The 18,492-nt window shown below is 35.8% G+C and overlaps 1 protein-coding gene across 2 annotated transcripts; it reads right to left on the bottom strand.

Annotated features, from left to right (window-relative positions):
- Positions 1 to 750: 750 nt before the first annotated feature.
- Positions 751 to 14,785, bottom strand: LOC131078051 (UDP-glycosyltransferase 85A1). Of its 2 annotated transcripts, none has more exons than XR_009358699.1 (3): positions 2,358 to 3,256; positions 1,512 to 2,077; positions 751 to 1,320 (listed from the first exon to the last, which is right to left on the bottom strand). XR_009358699.1 is itself a non-coding variant. In XM_059209732.1 (3 exons), exons 1-3 carry the CDS (start codon positions 14,349 to 14,351, stop codon positions 937 to 939), a joined length of 999 nt encoding a protein of 332 aa, XP_059065715.1. In that variant the 5' UTR covers positions 14,352 to 14,785; the 3' UTR covers positions 751 to 936. The 2 variants fall into 2 exon arrangements, 1 of the variants encoding a protein (XP_059065715.1); XM_059209732.1 differs by lacking the exon at positions 2,358 to 3,256 and adding an exon at positions 14,303 to 14,785.
- Between the last annotated feature and the right edge of the window lie 3,707 nt (positions 14,786 to 18,492).

Genomic DNA, 18,492 nt, shown 5'->3' on the forward strand with positions numbered 1-18,492 from the left:
AAGTCCATTATAAGAAATGATCCAAGCAAGTTTTAAAAATTACCATCTTTATATACATTCTCTAGAAAAGAATTAATGTAGCTATAGAGTTTATAGTGGCTCTAAAATCTTGGAAATTGAATACAAATCTATGGGCTAGAAAAAATAATGTTCTTGGAAAGTTCTTGTTATGATTCCTCACATCATACCTTTTATATTACAAAAATTTGAGCGCCTACTTACAATCAAAATTATATTTCTACAACTTTGGATTGTCTCTATAAGTCCTATTCCTTTGCTTTATCACTATTAGTTTAACAAAATACTTTATTTGTCTTAATTTCATCGTCCTTGGTTTGTAATTAAACCTCTTTCATGCATTAAACACATAAATCATCTTTTATTTCTTCTAGAAAAATTATCTTTTATAGTGGTACATAATATTTGAATATAATCTCATTAGTGATATAATAAGGAATATCTACTAATATAATTATTGGTTCAAAGTTTTAATTCAATTTATAGTTTTCTTGAAGAGGTGAATAATTTTAGTGTCTTTAGGCCCAATAACCCTATAAACTAATGTAGTGGTAGAGTTCAGTTTTCACTTTTTTCAAGTATTGTGTTAAGAAAGAACATTTTGACTTTAAGAGAGCGGTAAGAAAGTTGAAGGTTAATAGTTGAGTGAGAAGAGTGAATCCAAATATTTAAGGAATAATAAAATATATTAGAAGTTTGAATATTGAAGAAGTCAAAAGTAGCAAAATAGTAGAAAGATAAAAGCACTGAATTTTCCTATAGCAATATGCTAGTACAAAAAGAATATAAAATTTACATTGATATCATTCTAAAGGTTCCTTGACATTACTAATAGTATATGATTTCTTATATTGAATTGATTAAAATCTTAAAATTCATTCATTTCACTAGATAAAATCTTGTAAACTTGGGAACTCCTTAGACCCTTGATTTTGCTATCTTTTGCATATCCTCTACAAAAGTGTTCAAGTTTGTATAAGAAGTCCCTCCTTCCATCACTGTCTTGTGTGCTGCCTTCTTTAGCCTCACAACATTTTCACATAGTTTCATTCTAATAGAACCTTCCATTATACTTCTAATTGTACTCTCAACAATGTCTTTTGTCACTAATTTAAATTCATCTACATCAACACCCTCAAAGTCCAATCCAACATTCCAAACATCTTTTACAAACCGACAATTAAGAAATTGATCGCCAAAATAAGGCCATCCAATCATCGGGATTCCCATGCTAATCGCCTCCAAAGAAGAATTCCACCCACTATGTGTAAGGAATCCTCCAATTGATGGATGAGAAAGCACCTACATACATTTTTTTAAAAATAGTTTTAACTCTCACACAAAAGAAGTAAAGATTTATTAAACACAAAAGAAAATTACAAATCAAGAATGACCAACAGCCCAACAAACAACAAAGAATGATCCGTTCTTATCCTCCCAACTAAAACTAATTTATAAAGTTACAATAATCAGAAGTTTAGAAACAGCCTTACCTTCAACTGATTCGTCCAACTAACGATCAGAGCCCGATCCTTGGTTCGATCCTTGAAGCCTTCTGGTAAATCAAGGGACTTTCCTTCTGCTATATCTGATCTTACCACCCACAGGAACGGGTACCCACAAGCCTCTAGGCCAAGAGCCAGTTCATGCAATTGCTTTTCAGATTTTATAGCAATGCTACCAAAGGAAACATATAACACAGATCCCTGCGCTTGACCGTCTAGCCATTGAAAGCACGTTCTATCCTCTTCCCACATACTATACACGGAATTCTTACCTTGTAAGAAATTTGGAAGAAACAGAGGGCCTATTGCTAGAGCAGGGCATCCATTAACGCTGAGACACATTTGTGCATCTTTACCTCCTTCCAACTCCTCGAAAGTATTGACTAGCACGTAGTCTCCTATGTTTTGGAAGCGAGATTCGTCGAGAGCGGCACTGAAAACTATTTCAGAGATGTGTTTTTCCCGGAGGAAGGAGACGATGTCAGTAGGCCTGATAGGTGGGATTTTTCCGGGAAGGCATGTGATGAGTTTATCTTTAGACTTTAAATCCTCTTCTGCAATAGCAATGCTCATCATGTGAGAAGACATTAATGGAACAATTAATTGTATCTCAAAGATTAGACGAGAAACAAAACCAACTCAAATAAGTTTAATGTGACTGGACGAACCAAAAGAAACAAGTAGAACAAAAAACAAGAATGAAATAAATAATACAGGCAAACAGAGCAACACAGGGCATTACGAAATAAATGATACAGGCAACACAGGGCATTAGTAATATAAATTTATAACCATAAATTCTTTCCTACCACAAAAAATTTACAAGATAAATACCTTTGACAGGGATATGGCCCAGAGAAAGTTAGCGTTTTTCTGAATAGTGGCGTATGCAGTACAATTAGTCCAGAAGATAACTCTGGGCACCCCAAGATTTTTAGCCACCTCTGCTGTGCAGGATAAATAGCTATCTGAAACAATGCATGTGATTGGCGGTACAGATTTATCTGTTACAGTCAACACACTTTCCAAAGCAGGTCCCGAACTTTGCATCGCAAGCCAAAGCTCACCAATCTCAGAAGTTCGGCCATGCTCCGGCGGTAAGCCGTCTGGGATAGCTAAAAACCGAAATTTGAAGCCCCTTTCTTGAATCTCACGGTCACGTGCAGCTGCATCTTTGGAAGCTGCTTTTAGAAGCCGCTGATCCATCCATTCAGTAGTAACAAAGGTTATGAAAAATCCTCGCATGGCCAGCAGCTCTGCAAGATTCATTATTGGATTGAAGTGGCCTTGTGCAGGGCAGGCCACAATTACTGCGTGCAAAGGAGGCACCATTTCTACTTGAGTATTCTCTTCAGTTATTCTCAATAAGTGATTGAGTATAACCAAACTATAACATAAGTAATATAGCGTGGTTGAGTATAACTCTTGGTGTGAGACAACCAAATCGTTATAAAGATCAGTACTGTGAAATATGAACCTTAAGTGTCTCCATCAAATTCTCACTAATTTTGGAAAAACAAACTTGCATTTGTTACTGACTCTCCAATATAACAAATTACACGGATGATCGTATTACTACTGTGCAGTGGGAGGGGAATAGAACAACTTTAAATAAAAAAAGATGCAAGCGTGAGGGTGTAGCGTATGTGTGTAGAGATTTCATTGGCCTGTTTCCTATCAAGTCAAGCAGTTACAGACCATTTGTATCTATCAATGATGCTTCTGTAAGGGCAATGTCTATCCAGCACCCAAATTGTATCATTGATTAGATTTAATAATTAATTGAAAAAGAAATACTTGTTATATTTTAATTATTAATTATTTAAGAAACACGATCAATGATACAGTCTGGGTGCTGCATAGACACAGGCCTCTGTAAGTGCGTGAAAAGGGCGTAGCGTACGTGACATGTTTGCTTAGGCATTAATGAATTTGTATTTGTCAATGGTCCACAACGAGAGAGAGCCAGACATTTAATCAATGGTCAGGAAGTTGTCGTCTAATTAAATTGTCATTTTCAATAAAGTCCTTTTTAGTTTAATTATTTTCACATGCAATGTCTTTTTAGAATTTTCTTTTGTCCCCACAAATTGGTCGGTAAGAGTGGAAATAAATAGTGATAATAATTTCAATGGTGGGAAAGATTGTGGTAAGAGTGGAAATAAATAGTGATAATAATTTCAATGGTGGGAAAGATTGTTGTAGGATTACAGAAACTCGAGCAGTAGAGATTTTCAATTTCAATCATTTTTTTTTCCGTGAAGGTTTTTAATTTCAATCATTTTTAATATTATAAAATCATGAGTTTTAATACCATTTGATTGGACTAAAGACATGTAGCAAAAAAAAACTACTGAGGGGCAGCACTAAAACAAACCAAAACATGAGAGAGAGGCACTAGCAAAGGAGGCCCTTAATTAAACTTGGCCACAATTGTGGCAAGGCCTGTAAAGAAATCCAAAATCTTATGCTTGTGTGCTTATGGAAAGAAATCCTCATTGTTTAAATAGAAGATGTTCATGGGCACATAGTTGTCATAGATTACACAAGATTTGAAGGGCTTTCATGCCTCCTTCATTTTATCTTTGTTGCCCTCCCTTGAAAGATCAAATGCTTTACTTAAAGAGCCCGAGATCAGATCAGCTTCAATACCACCCAAAGCTTGAGCTACATTTAGCCAATACTAGACAACCACCAATTTACTACCCACTATGCTAACCCAGTCTGAGAATGGGACTATTTGGAGTAATGGGGTGAATAAAAACTCAAAAACATGACCATCATGTATATGAGAGTCATCTCCACCAGTGTTGTCCTTGAGTATAAGGGATATTGCCTCCCAAACATGCTCATCCTCATAATGAAAGAGTTGATGGGATTGCTAATCCAGGGCCTCATTGTCACAGTTGCATGACACACCAAAGTATGTTGACATTTCGGATAGAGTGACAAATCTGCTTAGATACACAATGAAACCCAAAATGGAATCAAAATATTAGATCTAAGATATTTGAGAGGGCATTCGTGATTGAAATCCATTGAAAGCCTTAGAAAGAGGCAAAGTATGAGGCATGCGATCCTTGATCACGAGAGGATTTAGGAGAGGCATACAGGAGTACACCATATCAAAATAAATCCAACTTTTGAGATTCTTTGACAAGATCACGCTAAGAATATGTGATCAGCGAACGTACCAATCCAACCCCAAAACAAGGATTCAAGCAACAGGGACCTACAAACTGCAAGGAGCGGAGAACTGAATCTTCTGACATAGTTACTGTCAACACAAAGGACTGAAGATTGAATAGCAACATACAACTTGAAGGTTTCAAGAAAATATCAAGAGGACTACGCGATGCATGGTGAGATTATTTAACTAGACCATACGCAGAAAATGTGACCAGCAAAACGTATTGATCCAATCCCCAAACAAGGACTTTGAGAACATAGGTACCTGCAAGTTGAAGGGGTCACGAGATGCATATTGCTTCAAAGTTGAGCGGCACGCAAGGGAATGAGCACAAAAGCATCTTTGAATAGTGTGTTTGAAACCACGAGCATCTAGCCACCAAAAGAGTCTAAGAACAAACTGCAGAGGAGAAAGATGGAAATACCAAAACCTAAGAGCAGACCAACAATGAATAAGTTAAATATGATTAACATCATCCTTAACAAATGAGGATATTAAGGGATCTGCCATAAGTTCAGGGTGATTAAAGGATTCGTCCTCAACAACTTGGGAACAACCCCTATTTGCCAACACATTTGCAGCCTTGTTTGCTTCTCTGAAGCAATGAAGGAGATGGTGATAGTGGAAGTATGGAAGACAATCCCAGGCTTCTTGCAGGATGTAATTAATTTTCATGTTTGGAGCTTCCCTTCTCTTAAATGCTAAGATAATAATCTAGGAGTCCCCTTCAATGATTAGTTGTCTCACCTTAAACTTCATTGCTAGTTTGAGACCCACAACCAAAGCCCTTGCTTCAACCATGTTATTAGTGTCATTTGGAGCTTTAGTAGCAAGAGCTGCTACAACCAACCCCATGGAGTCTCTAAGAATACACCCCACCCCCAAAATACAAGGGTTTCCTTTCGAAGCCTCATCAATGTTCAATTTGACAATTTTTTTATCAAGGGGTTTCAATTTTATTTCTTTCTTGTTAACACTCTTAGGTATATTGTTTAGCAGACTCCCTTTGAACATAAGAGATGTGAGTTTCCATTCTAAAAGGATACTGTCATCCTCATAGGAATAGAAAGAGTTGATTCTCTTATGTTTAATAGTATATTATTGTTTTTTCAATGTTCAAGAGAATAGATTGAAGGATATGTATTTCAGTGTTTTGAATGGATGCCAAATTTTAACCCCAAAAATTTTCAACCTAAGAAAACTGCTAAATGGGTTAATATAGGTCCTCTACCGGTTGAATTTCATTGCCCTGCAATCATGGAATTTATAGGCTCGCATTTAGGTGACTTTATAGGGATCAAATGTCTATATAAAGATCTGGCAAAAGATATTAAGCTTCTCATTCAATTTGATTCTCAAAATCCACTTCTAAGTCCGATTGAGATAGTCTCAGAAGCATGTAAGTGGACTATTAATCCTTCCTTTTACGAAGGGGAAATCATCGCCTCCAACATTTTCCTATGCAACCTTGTGGACGAACAGGTTTCTGACAATGAAGATTCTGTATCAATTACAAATATTCCAAATAAGAAAGGAATGTCAGGTCAAAATCCGGTAGATATTAAGTCACCCTCTAGGGCTCTATCGAACTTTGAAAAGGAAGTAGAAAATCAAAGCAAGTCCCGAAGCAAGCCTCTATGAATAGCCAGGAACCCAAATATTTCACAGTCTAAGAAAATTTCATCTGATAACCCTAATAATGAACCCTCTCCTCTGCTAGCTAAAGCAACCCCTCTTTTAGATAGGGTTTCAGCTCAAGAAATCTGAGGTGATGGAGCCTGTAGTATTAGTAGAAGTCTATACTCTAATAGGAATAGGAATAAGAGGATAGAACACCTTAATAGTAAAGCAAAGTTATAAAATTTGTTAATCAATGCAAAGGAATTCAAAGCGGATGTGCAGGAGCAATTGAATTTATTGGAACAACAAATAGAGATCAATAAGAACGTTGTTATTGACCAGGTAACGAATGGTCTGGACCCTGCCTTCGAGATGGATTTTCCTTTTGACCATTTCACTGCTATAGATGAAGATGATGCAGTTGCGCTAGGGAGTCAAACCCCTAGGATTGAGGGTAAAGCCTTAGGTGAGAACAAGTTGGGGTTATGGTTTTGTTTAGGGAGGAAGACTAAACCAGATTGTGACTCAATTCCAAAAAAGAAAGGCAGGAAATCCATAGTTGAGGTTAGAAATAAGGATGGGGAAGCTGTTGAGCAGGCAAAAATAACATCGATCATGAATGCAAGGAAGGGGAAGTTCCTTCCCACTCAACCATAAAGGTCCTAACATGGAATGTTAGGGGCCTAAATGCTCCTAACAAGCAACGTATACTAAAGTGTTGCATCCTTGCCTCAAAAGAAGAACTAACCTTAATCTAAGAAGAAAGAAAACTCAATCAATCTCATATTGGAGTCTTCAAAAAGAAACTAGGTCATTTAGAGTGGGAAGCAATACCTGCGGCGGGTGCCTCAGGGGGCTTGGGAATTATCTGGGATCCTAGGCGGGTTGTAATCAATATGATTGCCAATAACAAGTATTGGATGGTTGTTTCTGCCAAGCATCTGAGTTGTAACTTAAATTTTGTTCTTTTTAATATTTATGGTCCCATTTTGACACATGAGAAAGCAACAGTGTGGCATGAAGTGGGGTCGGTGTTAACTTCCCATCCAGAGTGGAACTGTTTTTTAGGAGGGGATTTCAATGCTATCTCTAATCTCTCTAAGAAAGCGGGTGGTCTGAGAAGAGAACTCCAAGCTCTGATAGATTTCAGAGACTGGATTAATACTCACAACATGATAGATATAAAAATCGATAATGGCACCTTCACTTGGAATAACAGAAGGTGGGGTTTTAGTAATATTGCAGAAAGGATAGATAGGTTCTGACCACTTTTCAGTCCAATTAACCATTGAGGAAGAGGTTAAACCTAAGAATTGCCCTTTCAAGTTTGAGAAAATGTAGATGAAAAATGAGTCTTTTATGGAAAATATTGAAAAATGGTGGAAAGAAGTAGAAGTTTTGGGGTCAAAATTATATCGTTTTGTTACTAAAATTAAAAATATTAAGAGAAAACTTATCCAATGGAATAAGGACCGGTTTGGAGATATCTTTGCTTCTAAGAGGGATATAGAAGAAGCCTTAGCCCAACTTAACGAAAAAGTTATCATGGAAGGTATGGATCAAAATAGTTTCCTATTAGAAAAAGAGCTTCTCCGAAAACATAAAGAAATTCTGACAAAGGAAGAATGTTTTTGGAGGCAAAAATCTAGGGTGACTTAGATCTTAGAAGGAGACCAAATTACTAAAATTTTCCATGCTACAACAAAAACTAGAAGTAGAATCAATAAATTGACCCATATTAGAAGCAAGGTAGGGGTAATGGTAGACGACCCTGAAAGTATAGCATCGGAAGCCGTGTCTTTCTTCCACAACTTACTAAGCAAAGAACTTATCTCTGATTTGGCAGCTCAAACCAGTTTGATTAACAACATCCCCAAAATTATTGATGACAGAAAAAATTTACTCTGAAACCAAAAATTTACCAAAAAGGAGATAGAAGAGGCTCTATTCCAACTTCACCCAGATAAGGCCCCAGGTCCAAATGGATTCCCGACATGTTTCTTCCAGAAATACTAGCATATTTTAGGTGATGATTTTGTAGATGCCTTGGAAGGAGCAAAACGGTTGAGTAGATTTCTTAAGGAAATAAATCACACTTTTTTAGCCCTCATCCCTAAAAAGGAGAATGTGGATAGTATGAACGATCTTAGACCTATTTCACTCTATAATACTATCTACAAAATTCAAAAGCCCTAGCCAATCGACTAAAACTGTTGCTTTCAAGCATCATTTCGGAAGTTAGCAAAGATTGGATTAATTTAATCTTTGAATGCATTTCAAGTCCCAAGATCTCAGTCTTAGTCAATGGAATGCCAGAGGGCTTCTTTGAAATGTCAAGAGGATTGAGACAAGGTGACCTATTATCACCCTTCCTCTTCATCATAATAGCAGAAGCCTTAGGTAGGACCATTCAAAAATCTCAGGGTTTGAGTAATATTGTCGGAATTAAGATCTCTAGCAGTATTCCCCCAATCACACATCAACAATTTATTGATGACACCTTGTTGTTTGGGGAAAGCAGTCTGGCAGAAGCTAGAAATTTTAAACTTATCCTAGACCGGTTCTCCAGAGCTTCAGGACAAGTGGTCAATAAGGAAAAATCAAACCTGTTCTTTTTCAACACAAAAGAGAAGCTAAGTAAAGATATTGCTAGCATTCTAGGCTTCCGGTTAGGAACGCTTCTCTGGGGCATATTCTGACCAAGCTTGATCAAAAACTCTAAAATTGGAAGGGCAAATGGTTGTCAGCAGCTGGTAGATTAATTATGCTTCGTTTTGTACTCCCTACCCTTCCCCAATATCAGATGACATGTTTTCCCTTACCAAAAGGAGTGAAAAGGAAATTGGACCAAAAGCTCATAACTTTTTTTTGGCAAGGACTGGTAGACAAGAAAAAAATTGCACTTATAGCTTGGGAGAAGCTCTGCAGACCTAAAGACAGAGGTGGGTTAGGACTTAGAGACCAAGAGTTACAAAATAAGGCTCTAGGAGCCAAGTTAGTTTGGAAAATTTATTAGGAACCACATAAAAGATGGGTGAAAGTCCTGACTAGTAAATATTTAGACTCTCAAGACCTAAATAGTATCTTTAGAATTCTTAACCCTCCCCAAGGCTTGAGAATATGGAATTTCTTTATCAATTGCAGGGAGGTGCTCATTCATGAGCTCTCTTGGAATGTAGGGATTGGGGATAAAGCATTATTCTGGGAAGACTCGTGGGGTGGGTATCCACCAATCCTTACGATCCTTAGTGATCGGAATTTAAAAAATAGCATGGAAGAAAGAATTGGCAAAATTATGGTTGATTATATCATCAGTCACCCAGTAGAGCCAGCTCTAGATGGAGATGGAAATCATCTGATGATTTGGGTTTATCTATTGAGGATGGTAAAAATCTTGCATAAGTCCTTTCTCAAAGGAAAATAACAATTACTAATAAAGATGATCGTCTTATGCGGTCTACTTCTTCTACTGGAGACTACACGATCAAGGATGGATATAACTCCCTATGCAAAAATCTCTTCCCTTCCAAAACAGAGCTACCTATATCATTATGTTGGGACAAACTATGCCTCTCGAAGGTAGGCCTTTTCTTATGGACAACAATGCAAAAAAGAATTTTGACCTTAGAATGGTTTAAGAAGATGGGGTATGTTGGTCCTAGTAGATGCCCTCTTTGCCCCAGTAATGAAGAAATTGTAGATCATCTACTTCTTAGATGTTGGATGCATTTAATTTATAGATTAAATTGGGCTATAGTCCTTTCCAATCATTTGTTAGAACTCCTTTTATGTCGACCAAACTATCTCAAGTCTGATCTTTATGGACTGTTATGGATTATTTCTCCTTCGATCCTCTTATGAGAAATATGGAAGGAAAGGAATAGAAGGATTTTCAAAAATAAGGCAATGTCCCCTGATCGACTCTAAAACAAAATTGAAGCTTCTATCATAGAAGTAGCTAATGGAAGATTAAATAATGGACATAACAATAGCCTATCTTTTACTACTAGGGATGAACAAGTTAGGAAAAACTGGTCTGGACTCACTATTCCCCCCTTCTATGGCCTCGGGGGAATCAAATCAGCATCTCTAAGGAATGAATGCAAATGGTCCCCTCCAAGCAAAGGCTGGTTCAAACTCAATTTTAATGGCGCTTCTAGAGGCAACCCTGGTGTTGCAAGAATTGGAGTGGTGGTCCATTTATGGGATGGCTCAACTGTAGCAACGTTTTCAAAACCTATAGGTTTGGCCACAAATAATGAGGTAGAACTAGAATCACCCATCATAGGTCTCCTCTCTCGTAAAGACTTAGGCATCAAAAGATTGGAGATAGAAGGAGATTCAGCTATAACCATTAATGCAATCAGGACGGGCAAGACTCCAAACTGGAAATAAAATAATCTGGTGTCAAGAGCCACAGAACTGCTGAAATACTTCAAGCACACTACAATCAACCACATCTACAAGGAAGGTAATATGTTAGCAGACTCTTTAGCTAACCAAGGAGCCAATGGTATTTGGGAAGAAAAAGTAGGTGTAGGTTAATCTATATATATATATATATATAGCTCCATATACACACGCATTTATTATTATATAGAAGCATAAATAATTAGTATTAGGTGACTCTCGAAGAGGATTAGTCCTATTATTAAATCGACAAGGCTTCAGTGGCCTAAATGCATATACAATTATTCATTGATCCAGTAACGTCTATAGGGATAAATATTATATGTTGGATTTTAATAGTCTATGATATTTTCTTAAGGCTCAATCATAGTTGGGTTCATTGGAAGCAGTGTAGTCATCGGTATTAAGTAACTTGATCTCAAAGAATGATTTTCATCATAAGCCCTTGCCTTAGATTCTTATTTATCTGACACTTTTTTATGGTGATTTTAGTTCACACGCTTGTTAAGCGGCAATTTTAGTTTGCACGCTTGTTAAGCGAAGATTTCCTCACATATAATTTATTTATCTAAAAGCAAACGGACTAATCTTAAGAGGATAGGTTAAGAGGCATCCTCGTCTTTCCTCATGATTTAGTTATCAGAGCGATCAAGAAGACATTAGGAGAGGAGTATATAATAAATGAAGACAAAACTTGGGCAAACTCGGACATAGCAGCCATGTTCTTAGCATGGCCATGCACTTCGAGAAAGAAAAGGAGGTGGCAAAAGAAATTGTGCCGAAGTGTCTTTAAGAAGGATTTTTTGGGTGAGCTGGATAGGGTGGTCATCAATGTGTCTGATGACCTAATTGTTCCTAAGCTGAAGCACTATGATAGATTTATGTGGAAGAACAAACCGGTGCCAAGATTTCCAATTCTGAAAATTGAAGATGAGGAAAAGCTTTTGCTGCATATAGACCAATTAGGCAGCATAATTTTTATTTTCTGATGTGGATCCTACATGTTAAACGTTTGATATGCAAGAGATGGTTTGCCAACTACTTGGAGGAAGGTATTGAAGTAGTGCCAGACGATGAGGAGTAAATTACCTAACACAACTGGGGGAGTCCTTTGTTAAGCCAATTGAGGAAGGCAAATCTCGAAAGAAAGGGAATCATAGGGCTTGTATGTTGTCCCTTCTGGTTTGTTTCTAGACACTTATTTTTGCAAATACTGGACTTGACCGTTTATTTTAGCAGAGTTAGGACAATTTTGTTACTATTATAATGCTATAGTAAGCTTTCGACATAGGGCTCTTTGATGAACAGGTATATGCGATGATTATAGTTTAGCGAAGTTAACATGTATACAATCTTAGTAGAAAATGGAAGTAAGTCTGAAATTCCTCTGATTTTCTTGTTTTCAATTAAGTTTGCTACCCACTATACTTTCCACTCACTAAGGTTGCATACTCTAGTTATATGATTATAGTTTAGCGAAGTTAACATGTATACAATCTTAGCAGAAAATGGAAGTAAGTCTGAAATTCCTCTAATTTTCTTGTTTTCAATTAAGTTTGCTACCCACTATACTTTCCACTCACTAAGGTTGCATACTCTAGTTATATGTTTTTACATATTTATGTATATATGTGTTTATAAACGATCTGGCTCGTCTTGTTAAGCCTTGTTCTCTTCTTCGTTCCATTGACGAGCAGATATATATATATATATATATATATATCGGTGTGCTTATGCAGATTCAATCATAATCCTGTGGTTATGCATAGAATCTTTTTATAGATAAGATTGGATTGATGCAAGACTAACAATCTTTTGTTTTGGTAAATTGGTTTTGGTTGATCTTGATTTCTCAAGAATCTCAAAAATTGTATTGCGATGATTATAGCATACAATCTTACATAAACGATCTGGCTCATCTTGTTAGGCCTTGTTCTATTCTTCGTTAATTAATGGGAAATCATCTCAAATCTTCTCTTTATGGGTCAGTTAGGGTGGCCTGAGCATTTATGCATAGAATCATTAGTAAACATCACAATATCCATTAACATCATTCAAATTGATGTCCAAATGAGTCATTATCTTTTGAGCGTAGATTGTTATAAGTGTCATTAAGATTTTTTGTTGAAACATTTGCAAACAATAGTCTAAGGATAGTCACCCTTGTACTACAAGAGCATATAAGTTAGGCCAATATATGAGTTCAATTTCGAATTCAATTTTATTTTTCTTGTAGCAAAAAATATTAAACAAGCTATTAGTGTTTTGACTATCAATTTTTCTTTAATTCCCTTTAAATTCTAAGGATTCTAATGTAGAGTATGGCGATATATTATAAACAAACAGCTCATGCAAATCAATCATCTTATTGTATAAAAAATTTCACTATAAAATTTGATTTCTTATTATAATTAAAAAATTAATAATGCTCAAGCTATTCATAAAATGTATATCTTCAAATGGATCTTCCTCTCCAACAACACTCCCATAAACATAGAAATTATTTTGTTTGCCTCATTTCTCACTTAAGAATAAAGAAACGCTAAGTAAGCTATTAACATTTGAATACCAATATTTTTGGTTATCATTTTCTTTATAAACACTTGCTAATCTACATTTTGATTGTGCATTATTAACAAAAATAAAAAGAGTTGACAATAGATTACAATCCAAACTACACCTCTCAATCAACAAAACTTTTTTGTGGTTTGGGGACTCAAAATTGTTATTCATTTATTTTGGTTCTACTTTGGTTCTACACTTACATTGCTATTCATTAGTTTCTTTAGGGACACTACACCTTCCTCTTGAAATCCTTTGACCAATGATATGACCTCCTTATGTGAATGATATGACCTTGATTATTTCTTTTTACATCGTCCTTGGTTAATATAAAAGTAAAACAACTATATAAAACATTTACTATTAAGTTTTTGTATGGTTAATATAAAGTAAAACAACTATATAAAACATTTACTATTAATAATTACACTTATGTCCCTTTTTATAAATTACTTAAAATATATAAAAATAGACTATGGCACAAATCTTGTGCAACTTTATTGGTACCCTTTACCTGGGTAAAGGTGACCATTTTTGTCTGCTTTACACCTATAATGGGATTAATTATCAAATTCCAATACATCATTTAGAATCTGTACACTTCCCCTACTGCTCGTCAATATTTTATTAAAAATAATTTATGTACTATTCAAAGTAGATAACCTATCAAAATAGTATGCATCTGACTTTTTTCATACCTTGCTATAAATAAATAAACAATGAAAGTGGGTTCACCCACACACATCCGCTATACACAACAGCAATGTTCAGAATCAAATTTACATATGCACCAGAATAAAAAAGCCTTTCCGGTTTCATTTTTTCCCGTGCAAAAGTCCATTGACATACAGTACTTTGAGAGAATTTCTCATCGGAGAAAAAAGGGAACAAAAATAACTGCAGCTCTTGACAAAAATAAATTTACAGATAAATGCCCTGTTCTACAAATGCAGGAAATGTAAAAAACCCTAGCCTTCGTTTCGGCAAACCCGCGTACCTTGAAAAAATCCGTACCTTTTGCATGCGCCTCCGTTCCACGGAATCATTTCAATCGCTGATCCTGCGAAAACAAGCTCACTGGCTTGGCACGTCCATTTTCCGTAACAAATCTCTGCAACCACCCGTAAAAATATTGATTTTGAGCGCCTCTACATTAAATACAAATCTTAAACAATAAATAGGGGAAACCAGAATATTGTGTGGGGGGAGCCTGCTTATGCATCATAGCCCGGAAATATAAGGGCTCAATCTGCAGGCAATCTTCACTGCGGCTTTCAACAGTCCCTCTGTATCGCCCTTGGCCAAAATTAGGGTTTTTAACGGACAAAACATCTGCCACCAGGCCGCCATGTCCAGCAGCAGCGACAGACATTTTAATCAATGCCTAACATGGTCAAGAAACGATGGGAGAGCAGCTGCAACCGCTCAGATAAGATCAAGTAATGAAATGATTTTGCCCTCGGGCAGTCATTTTATAAATTATTTTCGCAACAATCCTAACCCTAATCTTACCCTAACCCACCAGCATTTTTACTTCGTTAATTTTGAAGGTTTTTCTATTTTTATTTTTTGGAGCGATGGGTTCTATGGAAGGGGCTTGGGCTTTTGATTATATTTTGAGAGTCTCGTGGAATTGGGATATATATATATTTTAGAATTTTTTAATATTTTATTTTTTTATTAATGTAAACTAAATAAGATAATTTCATCAAAATAATAATATAGAAATTCTATATTGTAAAGGAAAAATAATGTTTAATCATTTTAAGAAAATATATATATAATAATAAATTAATTTAGATTGTGTTTTAATAAATCTTGAAATATTAAGTGTTAAATAATAAGTAAATGTGATAAATGAAGATATTTAGTTTTAATTTTGAAATTGTTTTTCAGATTAGAGATTGTTTACGAAACATTGCACTAGGTAGGTGAGAGTAGTGCTCTGGGGATGTAGAAGGGTTTTCTACCATTGATGCCCTCAAAGTGTTGTTCTTGCTTCTGTGCTTAGTTTGGTGATTTCCATCATGATTGAGATTATTCTTCCTCCTTCTCTGTGTTGATTGGTTTGTGGTGTTGTGTGTATAGGGAGTTGAGCTGGTCATTTTTTTCCCAAAAGATGCATCTATTCAGGAAACTAATACCATCACAGTTAAGGATCTCACAGGGGGTTGTTAAGCCATGTAACGAATCCTAAGGGGATATGTTGGACACTTACCAACAATCTCCCCCTCAGCATTACCTAAGGGGATTCAAAATTGCAACCCTGCTCTGATACCACTTATAGGGAGTTGAGCTAGTCATTTTCCCCAAAAGATGCATCTATTTAAGATACTGATACCATCCTAGTTAAGGATCTCACAGGTGGTTGTTAAGCCATGTCACAAATTCTAAGGGGATATGTTGGACATTTACCATCAATCTCCCCCTCACAACATTAACCAAGGGGATTCAAACCTACAACCCTACTCTGATACCACTTATAGGGAGTTGAGTTGCCTGTTTTTCCCAAAAGATACATCTATTTAGGAAACCGATACCATCCCAATTAAGGATCTCATAGGAGGTTGTTAAGCCATGTCACAAATACCGAGGGGATATGTTGGACACTTACCAACAATATGTCATTTTGAATTTTGTGCCTAAGATTTGACTCTGCATTTTGTTTTAAGTTTTTTGCACGGTTGTGTACTTTTTTTTTTTTTTTGTTTCATGCCCTATCTCTTTTCTTCCTTTTCTCCCTATCCTTGATTTTGGAGTCCACTTAGCATTAAGTGTTTTACTTGGCAACGACATAAGTGGTGCCTCCCGAGCCTATTGGCTCATGAGAGATATTGAGAAGGGAGACGATGTGGTTAAAAACAAAGATGACAATAATCTTGATTCTGATGATAATGTGGATGAGCATTATTAAAATATTAAATGTTAAATAATGAAAAGTAAATGTGATAAATGGAGATATTTAGTTTAAATTTTGAAATTGCTTTCCAAAAAAGAGATTTTTTTGGAACACTTCAATTGTTAGGTGAGAGCAATGTTGTAGGGATGTAGAAGGGGTTTCTACCATTGATGTCCTCAAAGTGTTGTTATCGCTTCTATGTGCTTAGTTTGGTGTTCTTTGTCACGATTGAGATTCTTCTTCCCCCTTTGTTTGATTGGTTTGTGGTGTTGTGCATCATTTTGAATTTTGTGCGTAAGATTGGAGTTTGCATTTTTCTTTAAGTTTTTTGTAGGGTTGTGTACTTTTAAATTTTGTATTTGTTTCCTACCTTGACTCTTTTCTTCAATTTTTCCCATCCTCGGTTTTGGATATTAAGAAGTGAGACAATGTGGTTAAAAACAAAGATGATAATAATATTGATTCTGATGATAATGTGGATGAGCATATTTAGTTGAGTAAACCCTTTGTGCAGAATAACTCATATAGGGAAGCCCTTGTGATGGATTCAGGAGAAACTCAATGTCCCTATTCGTTGCCTTCTATGGAGGGGTGAAATTGGCTATAGGGTGCTCTCAAGGAGGTGAGAAACTAATGGAAGAAAGAGGAGATGGAGATCAAAATGAATGTTGGATATTGTTGCTGCTAGAATATGTTGTTGTCATTGATGTCAACATATTCTTGTGTTCTAGTGTTGCAAAAAGTTGTTTGGTGATCCAGTGTTTGTAGTGAGTTGATATGGTTAGTTTATCTGTTTGGGATGCTGACATACTTCATTCCTTGTTGGTTTCAATGATCCAGAAGTTTACTTGATCATATCATTTGATCCGGTTTGAAGTTTAGTCTTTTTGTTCAGTGGTTGGCAGATTCTAGTATTTGATCCATCATGCTCCAGTATGATCATATCTTTGGTTGCAGATTTGGGACAATGTTTTGGATATTCATGTGTGTCTTTATTTTAGATGGTTTGTGATTTGGTGCTCCACAAGTCATCTTTATAGTTTGAATTTTTGTTGTTTAATGTTCTTGAGAGTCAGTGTGTTGATCGATGAAGATTTGAATAAGTGGTGTTGGTGCAGCTATTGTAGATGGTTCTAATTTGCTTGTTGGTGTTTCCTAATCATGTCCTATTTGTTTTGGTGGTCTGCATTGATCCTTTTGCACGGTATTGGTGATTTTGTTGATCCAGTGATATTCTTCATGTTATGTGGTATTTCTAGTGGTTTAGCATGTTGCAGTTGATCTCGATGAGATTTCCGTTGGTGATGAGTGTTTGGAGATTTGATTTAGGTCCATTTTATGTCATCTATGGCATTATATTGGTTCAATGGTATTATATTGGTTCAATGGTATACTTATGTATCATGTGATGTAATTTTGTAATTAAGGGTTGAGGGTTTGGTTGACCTTGTAGTTAAGGTTGATGAATTGCATAAATAAGTGTTAGATTCATGTAATCTGGGTGTGGTTGTAGTGCTTGCATCATCAGAGAGTGGTGTATGTGCGCATAAACAAAGTTATCCTTCAATGTGGTGTATTGAGCAGAGATTATTGCAAGGCAGACAAATGAGCTTAACTGAAACTGCCATCAAGCATTAGCGGATGTTGTTTTACAGTTCATGTAATCTGGATTGTAGTCTGATCATTATTGTAAGGTAGTGAACCTCCCTTGAGGATTGAAGCCTTTTGGGTCATTATATCTTGAGCAGTAAGCTCTAAGTAGTGTGTCTTAATGCATGTGCATTCTCCATTGTAATATTTACACATACTGCTATAGAGTATCATCTTATTGTGGATAGGTTCTATAGACGTATAAAAATGACCATATTCCTAAATGAATATTTTATGTTCATTTCTCTATTTAATTAAATCCAATTTAATTAAATTATCCACATTCTTCTATTTTATTAAGTAAATTACTCAATTTATTTAAATAAAATTCACTATACCATTTAATGAATAAATCATTTTATTCAATTAAATCCCCCTAGCCACTTTTAATTAAATTCAAATTTAATTAAATAGTTATCCTAAATTGAATAAATCTAATTTATTTAATTTCCCCGAATGGCAACCAAATTGAATTAAATCATTTAAATCAATTAAATCCTATTATCCCCCCATCCACTTGCAAAATCCCAAAACCCTTTCTAATCCCTTCTAGAATCTTCTAATCACTTCTAATTAACCTAACCCCTCCTCTAAACTTTGTCACATCCCTAAGCAAAGGGAAGTCACTTCTCAAACCT

Source organism: Cryptomeria japonica, chromosome 8, assembly GCF_030272615.1.
Source record: "Cryptomeria japonica chromosome 8, Sugi_1.0, whole genome shotgun sequence".
NCBI lineage: Eukaryota > Viridiplantae > Streptophyta > Pinopsida > Cupressales > Cupressaceae > Cryptomeria > Cryptomeria japonica.

What these genes read in the sequence shown, in the direction of transcription:
- LOC131078051 (XM_059209732.1), bottom strand. Translation starts at nt 14,351, where the DNA reads ATGATTCCGTGGAACGGAGGCGCATGCAAAAGGTACGGATTTTTTCAA. An exon ending in AAGGTACGGATTTTTTCAAG is followed by an intron (nt 2,078 to 14,302) that starts GTACGCGGGTTT and finishes TTGCTATTGCAG; the next exon opens with AAGAGGATTTAAAGTCTAAA. An exon ending in GTTGGACGAATCAGTTGAAG is followed by an intron (nt 1,321 to 1,511) that starts GTAAGGCTGTTT and finishes AAATGTATGTAG; the next exon opens with GTGCTTTCTCATCCATCAAT.